Raw genomic sequence first — 8,554 nt, 5'->3', positions numbered from 1 at the left:
TTTCTCAGAATATACATTTAATATTAGAGTCATTTGCCAATGATTTCGAAACGATTCATTCCAAGCAAGTTCGGAGCAAATCCCTCCCTTCCATAAGCCTACTCTGCTCTGACTGGTCAGCTGGCCATGCCTGCTGTGATTGGCACAGAGAGGAGTCTGCCAAGTCCCATCAGATTGCATCGGCTGTGGGGATGAAGACGACAACTCCCATGATTCCACACTCAGTCACGGCGTCATCAAATTACGCCTTTGTTTCTTTGTTTGTTTTGAATACGCGCCCTCTAGCGGCGAAAACTTACATGTTGTGCCTTTAATGTGTCAGTTTCAACGTTTTAGCTCATAATTATGACTTATGTAATCATTTTGAATTTTTATGTAAATTGACAAGACAATTTCGATTTATGTCATAACTATGGTTTCAGTTTTTGTTATGTAGTGGAAATGGACTTCCATATAATTATTTAGACAAAAAGTTCAGTCATTTTATCCAAAAAAGTCATTTTTTTTAATCTATATTTGGAATTCGCTCTCACTTCCTGAGGTCAGGCAGTTTTTGTTTTTTTTTACATTGGTTTACCATTACTGTGTCTGCTATTGTTCAAAATGTTTGATTAATCTTGATATACTACTGTGTAACCTATATATAATTAAAAAGACCTAAAGAGTTCAGTTTTGATACCTGATAACTTTTTTATGATAGAAGTGTTCGAGCAAATGTAATATAATTATTGTGTCAGGAGTATAAATCACAACATTGAAAATCAAAATGGATCTTTTATCATGAAATGGCGATCCACAGATACTGCAAGTCCAGGGTCTGTGCTAAGCGTCCAGTGCATAATGTCCAACTGCAGTTTTAATACACAAAAAAATTATAAATCAAGGAAATATTGATATATTCTCCATTGTTTATTCGCATATCCTGCATCATAATTCTCCAACAAATTATGCACTGCATTTCTGTGTTAAAACTGCTTGTATTCAGTCTTATTCATTAACTAAGCATTTGACTTTTTTTTTTTCAAAAATGAGGCAGTATGTTACCTCAAACAGTTTTTTTTGCTATAGGCTTTTGCTATTAAATTAATTGGACCATGTTGAAGGGCCCATCGCCAACTACATCTGTTTTTTTTTTGTTTTTTTTATCCATTTTGGTTATGTACTGTATGTTTTAGGCTTTAAATTTATAAAGTGAATGGACTATATGTAATTTTTGCACTTTTTTGTGTTGTTCTGGCCAGTGGTCTTAGACTTACACTGACACCTAGTGGTGTGGAGGTAGCATCGGGTTTTTAGTTTTCAGCTGATTGCATTAAGCTAATAATGGTTAACTCTAATGGCGTTAATAATAATATAATAGAAAGGTGATGCATACTACCAAGAGAGCTGCTTGAGATGACACAGCTGTATTTTAATATAAGCATCTAAGTCCAAAAATACATTATTAACATGCAAATCATTCTAAGAGGCTTGGAGAGTTTAAGGGTTTTGCTTCAAGTACCTTCATAAAATCTACAGGCGCATTTAAGAACATTCAACATTAACCACGATGCCTACTTAAGACCATCAGGGTATTTCATGAAGAAAGGCTATAGGGCTCTAATGATGAATAATGAAATGAATAATGAATAATTCTTCATTAAATTAAATTATAAATAATTTCTAGACCTTTTTATTTAGTTTGAACATGAACTGAAGGGAACATTTAGTCTAATCCACACAGAATTCACTGAGGTGACCTTATTAAAAGAGAGAAATAGGAGGTTGCAGGTAGTTTATGATGATGTGAAGCTGCAGTAATATAAAAATAACCTGCTCATTGTGAAGAGAAGCAAGAAGACTGTCTGCCAAATGTTGTCTGCCAGAGATCTAAAAGTTTTGTCAGTGTCAATGCAAATAGCACCTGCATATTAAATCTGTCTCTCTTACAAAATAAAGGACAAGCCACATCACAACCACAGAATCCAAATGTTTCCTAGACCATTTGTTAGCCCAATATTAGAGTTCACATTGACACTGACTGCTGCAAAATGTTAATGGTTGTGTTGTGCTTTCAGGACTGGGCAAAAGAGGAGTGGAGTGGAGGCTGTCCTGTGAATGTAATGACCCCTGGGATGCTAACATATTACCACCCGAGTCTTCGAAAGCCCTTCGGCAGGTAAACCAGTCCACTACACTGGCCAAATCCCTTCATGTTCAACAAAGCCTATTTCAAAGCCCCAATGCCTCATTTCACCACATCCTCTGTCCTTCGAGCAATAGTTCACAAAAATGAAAATTGTGTCATTATGTACTTACCCTCACGTTGTTACAAACCCGGTGGTATTTTTCCATGGAACAAAAAAGGAGTTTTCTTTTTCCCAATACAACGGCAGCTCATAGGGTGACCATAGCTGTCAAGCTTCAAAAAAGCACCATAGAAGTAGCCCATTCGACTCCAAGCCTGTATTAAAGCTCAAATGCCTTCTGAAGACTTTGAATACAGAGCACGAGTCATATAGATTACTTCTACGTCTTGGAGTGAAAAAAATAGACTGAAAAAAAAAATCCAGTTTTCTTTGTGCAATAAAAGTGTCTCACATCTCATTTTAGTTCATTTTAGTTGTGATCAGGTCTTAGTCCACTATCCATTTTTGTGGTGCCTAGACCACTAAATAGTAATAATAATAATATTAATAATATGTACAGTAGTCCAGGCACCAAATAAATTTTAATAATTATTATATTAATTGTTATATAAATTGTAATAACTACTATTAGAATATATACTACTACTACTACTACTAATAATAATAATATTATTTATTAATCACTGTTACTAATAACAACAACAACAAAAGTCCAAGCAACAGAATTAATTGTAATAATATATTTAATACTAATATCTATGACTTGCTGTTAATAATAATAACAGTGTCCTGACAACAAAACAAACTGTAATACTATAATAATAATAATCGTTTTTTATTATTATTATTATTACACTTTTTTGTCAGACATATGAACGGACATTGTATGGGAAAGAGGAGTGTTAAAATTATTAATTTACTTTTTGCAAAAAAATATAAGATACATGTTTGAAATTACATGAGTAAATTGACAGTGTTATTTTTTGGGTGAACTATTGCTTTCATCACAGATCTCCTGGACTTTAGCAAACATTACCTGCAGATAAAGATAAACGTGAGAGAAGTACATAAATGCCCATTTTACCTCAAAGTGCAAATGCTATCCAAATGCATGACTAGATGTCAAAAGGACAGCGCTCTCGGGGGAAAATGTCTCTAAAGCTATTTGAAATGGCCCGGTTAAGCGATTGACAGGGCTGAACTAATGCTCGCCCAAGGAGAACAAAGAGTGTGCAAGAGAGAAAGCGAGAGCGTGCTGTGACTGGAGTGGAGGGGAAATTTCCATAACAGAATTAAATCCATAGAGAGAGGAATGAGTTCATCATATAAAGGTGGTTAAGGCATGTACAGACTTCCCATTTTGTCTGGTACCTGTGTGGGCGATGAGCCGTTTCTGGAAGGAGGGCTGTAATCTGTCCTTGACCCACTTGGAAACAGACGAGATCTTGAAGCTCTTGATCTCTCGGATGCTACAAGACTCTTTCATGCATTAAATCTCCATCCATTCTTCCTCATTGTAGCTTCTGAAAATGTAAATGATTTATATTAGATGTGAATAATTAAAAGGACTAAAGCATGAATTAATGACTGGTCCGCTAGCACAGAGCTCTGAAGTAGCCCAGTCAAGACATCTCAAGAGAGTTTTGTAGTACTGTACATTGTAGTACATGAAAAGGTTTTGTAAAACTTTAATACTTTAAAATCACAGCTGTCAATTTAACATGTTAATGTAGTCTGTATAACTCTAAAGTAAAAAGAGTTCTGCTCTATGAAGAAATTTGATGAATAAATTTTTCTCAGCTGATAAAAATAAAATAAAAATGTTTGTAAACAACTCAATTTCGCATAAAGTTGATTTGACAGATTTATTCAAGCATCAATATATAATTAACAGTAAATAAGCACCCTCTAGTGTTTTTTTTATAGCTAACTAACGAACTGTGAACACTAGATAATGCTCTTGAGGTAAATGTAACATTAAATGACATATCTGTTCACAAGCTGTTTTATTTGATGTCTTTCTTTCGGTTGAAACGCTGATTGAGCGATTACACGAGGCAAGAAACATTTCAGTAACTTGTACTATATCTTTCAACATACCTTCTGATGTTCATTCATGTTTATTTACATGTAACATGAATGAACTTGTAACTTGTATTAAAGTGTATAAAGCTTGAACTACAGCGATCTGTCACTCCACATTCAAGAGCATCAAAACGGAATTTATTGTTTGAATTTTGTGATAAAATGTATAGGGTTTGAAAGCTGAGGTCATAAAAGTTTCTAAGCAATTAATGGGTTAGTTCACCCAAAAATGAAAATTCTGTCATTAATTACGCACCCTTATGTCGTTCTAAACCCATAAGACCTTCGTTCATCATCGGAACACATATTAAGATATTTTTTATGAATTCTGAGAGCTCTCTGACCCTCCCATAGACAGCAATGTAATTACCTCGATCAAGGTCCAGAAACGTAGCAAGGAGATCGGTAAAATTATCCATGTAACATCAGGGGTTCAACCGTAATTTTACGAAGCTATGAGAATACTTTTTTGTATGCAAAGAAAACAAAAATTACGACTTTATTCAACAATTTGTCTCCTCCGTGTCAACCTGGTGCCATTTTGGAGAATATCCACTGTCAGCTGCGTCACGCGGATACGTTGTTTTCGTTCAAGTCAAAGCATAAACAACGTAGAAAACGTATGTTTGACGCAGCTGACACAGAATAGCATACGCGGTTTACGTTAAGTGGATATTCTCCAAAATGGCACCAGGGTGACGCGGAGGAGATGAATTGTTGAATAAAGTCGTTATTTTTGTTTTCTTTGCGTACAAAAAGTATTCTCGTAGCTTCGTATAATTACGGTTGAACCCCTGATGTCACATGGATTATTTTACCAATCTCCTTGCTACGTTTCTGGACCTTGATCGTGGTAATTACATTGCTGTCTATGAAGGGTCAGAGAGCTCTCAGAATTCATCAAAAATATCTTAATTTGTGTTCCGATGATGAACGAAGGTCTTACGGGTTTAGAACAACATGAGGGTGAGTAATTAATGACAGAATTTTAATTTCTGGGTGAACTAACCCTTTAAGTCAAAAGTACAAAGGCAGCGCTTTGATATACTGCACTGAAGTTAGGCTAGATAACATATACCATATTGAGATTTTGCTCTCAGCTAAAACTATTTGCTCTGGAACGAATAATGAATTCATGAGACTAAAGACTGTGCATTAGATTTACCCAAAACAAATGATATCTCATGTTTAACCACTATAGAGACCTCAGAACCAGAGGCGAATTCCAGAAGATCTGGCCGAGGTGAGGCTGCTCTCGGCGGGTTCATGAGCGCTGAACGGCCACTGACGCCCTGGAGCTCACATCTCCGAAAATGTCAAAGCAAATTTTCAAATAGACGTTATCTTTAATAACAAACTGCATATTTGAAGTCTAAACAACTACATTCTCGCCTAAAAAACTCTTAAAACTACATTCCGTGACACAAAAAATTATAAAATTATAGTGGATTTGGGCGTCTGCCATGACACTCGCTGTGAGAAATACCAGAAACGTAGTGAAACGGTTGGAGCTCTGTTATCAATAGAATATTGCACTCCTCTCAACCAATCAGATTTGAGGACCAGAAAAACTGATTAAAAATGAAAGCTGTATTACACTTTTATTTTCTGATGCTTAAAACCCCCTTATATAATAACATTAAGTATGATCACATACTCTTATTTAAGTACAGGTCAGAATAAGTATATTGTTTCATAAATATATCCATTACGCTGAATGACCATTATTTGTTACTCTGAATGACGTTTTGCCAAGAAGGAAATAATATTGTCATTGTTCCCATAATTGCAATGTTTTAGTATTAGTCTGTGCCGTCAAATTAGTTTTAAAAAATTTTCCTGAGTAAATGACGGCAGAAGCAGATGTTGAAAAGTAATAAGCATTTTCTATTACTGTACTGATGCTCTCTGCCATGCTCGCTTAGCTTGTCTCTTTGTTTCTGACTTGCTAAGCCTCAAAAATTGCTGCTTTACAGGTATATTTATGAATACTTTCTGTTTGCCAACATACTGTAAATGACATTATCAGGATAAGTATTTTGGGTGGAGAATCCCCTCAGTGACCTCTCTTGAACTTGTGACATACTGTAGTGAGGGGGGACTCTCTGTTCAGAAATACTGGCAAGCTGTTTTTCTGACAATTGCAATCCTCAATACCTTTGATAACTATAATTATAATTCTAAAGATACAGTTTAAAAAATAATTCTAAACATAAAAGAATAGCAGAGTCCCCAGCAAAACTATATATATACTGTTTTAGTTACTACTTTATTTCAAGTAACAAATGTTTTTTTATTATTTAAATTTAAGTTAACTATAATAACCCTGAAGGGAGCAATGCTATGACAGGGTGGTACTTGGATGTTCTGATTTTGATTGAAGGTGATACTTGGCCTGAAAAGTTTGAAAACTGCAGGACTAGACTGTAAGATATTATGCTGGCTGCTTTTGATGCAGTATTTCCAGAGTTAGAAGAGCATATCTTGCATGCCATAGATGGTGGAAAAGAAAACAATCTCTTTTATGTCTTAGTGATTCACACAGACAAAGAGCATAGGTGAAAAGCACTGTGGGTAAAGGATATCCCTCAGGGTTTCATGAACAACTAAGTCCACGCATCCATAATGCATGAAGACTAAACTGCGTGGTGGATGAGAAACAGCCTTGCATATGTTGTTGAATGCAGCAATAAGCATTTTTTGAGAACCCAATTAAAAAGTTATTTTTGTTAAATTCACAGCAGACATGAATGTGTGCATTGCAGTTTTAAATTTTACTACAGTTTACCACAGTATAATTTGTACTATTCATTTTACTACACTTTTATATTTTAATTATTACTTTGAATATTGTTAATATAAAGTAATCCTTTTTATTGATTAGTAAAATTATATACATTTATATTATTTATATATTGTATTTTTGTTTTTTTTGTTCAAAAATTTGGGGTCAGTTAAATGTTTTTAAAGAAGTCTCTTTCACACTCACCACGGCTGCATTTATTTGAACAAAAATACAGTAAATAGAGTAATATTGTGTAATATTTTTACAATTTAAAGAAACTATTTTCTATTTGAATATATTTTAAAATGTAATTTATTCCTGTGATGCAAAGCTGAATTTGTGTCACATGATCAAAGTGTCACATGATGTTTCAGAAATCATTTTATTGATCTTATTTTGTTTAATACTGCTTACTATTTTTTTCAAAAGAACAGAATTTATTCGAAATAGAAATGTATAAATGAAATAGAAAACTATAAAAGTCTTTGTTGTCATTTTTGATCAGTTTAATGCTTCCTTGCTGAATAAAAGTATACTTTAACCCCGCACTTAATATATACACTTAAATTTGTTTTAAATGATAACATATTATTATTATTGTTATTATTATTTTGATTGACCGCCCTAAATGTTCTAAAAGATAAGCATCTGCTGCAATTAAAAATATGTGTGTGTGTGTGTGTGTGTGTGTATATATATATATATAATAAAGTTGATCTAAGACCTTTATGTTCAATGACAAGCCTAACGACTCATGACTGCTATTAGCACAAACTTAGATTTAGTTAACTAATATAGCCATTATTCATTTTGACAAGCATCAACCGTGAATGCAAAGCCTTTATATTACCAGTCACCTTGACATTTTCCACATCCTGGGTCTTGATACTCAGTCATAGTGGTTTCAAAGGATACAGGAAGTAGTAAGACTTGATTAAACGCTTTAAACATGATTAATGCTTAATTGTCTTGCCTCTTAATTATCCATCTCTTTTGTCAGGATTCATTGGGCCGGCACAGAGACGGCTACCCAATGGTGTGGATACATTAATGGAGCCATTCAGGCCGGTCAGCGGGCTGCTATGGAGGTCCTGGCTCAGATGTGTCCTTCTTCTCTGTCCCAGGAGGAACTGGATGCAGTGCGAGCTTCCCTGAAACACAGTGACCCAAGAAAGGATTCAAAGTGTACATCGTCTAAGTGTTACTACCTCTTTGGCGTGGTAATGACAGTGGCTACTCTAGTGACCGCCTACATGTTGGCCAAACCAGAACTGGGATTTGAATGGTTTTAAAAGGATTATTGGCAGCACTTAGCCATTGTGCGTTAAAATGCACAAACTAAATTAACAGTAATTTACAGATTCATGTCAACTTGACCCATTTTACTTACGTAACACGTATTTACTTACAACGCATTTCTGCATGAAACAGCATTTTCAAAGGAAAAGTGGGATTTGATTGAATAACGAAAAATTGCATACCAGAATAGAGTCAGATGGTTGGTGGGAAGGTGTTGAGAAATAAGAGGGCTTGGAGATGTCAGCCAAAGAGGAAA

General features: G+C 34.8%; 1 protein-coding gene across 1 annotated transcript in view; it reads left to right on the top strand.

Annotated features, from left to right (window-relative positions):
• LOC107720686 (amine oxidase [flavin-containing] A-like) overlaps positions 1-8,554 on the top strand; it is a 48,777-nt gene extending 40,223 nt beyond the window's left edge. The window contains exons 11-12 of the mRNA XM_016528484.1: positions 2,058-2,158; positions 8,000-8,554. Coding sequence (XP_016383970.1) covers positions 2,058-2,158; positions 8,000-8,291 — 393 coding nt within the window. The 3' untranslated portion in view covers positions 8,292-8,554. The remainder of the gene's footprint in view (positions 1-2,057; positions 2,159-7,999) is intronic.

The sequence above is a fragment of the Sinocyclocheilus rhinocerous genome, unplaced genomic scaffold, assembly GCF_001515625.1.
Source record: "Sinocyclocheilus rhinocerous isolate Xijiao unplaced genomic scaffold, SAMN03320098_v1.1 scaffold132, whole genome shotgun sequence".
Lineage (NCBI taxonomy): Eukaryota > Metazoa > Chordata > Actinopteri > Cypriniformes > Cyprinidae > Sinocyclocheilus > Sinocyclocheilus rhinocerous.
Note: the sequence above shows the minus strand (reverse complement) of the source record. Positions and strands in the feature narration are given on the sequence as shown.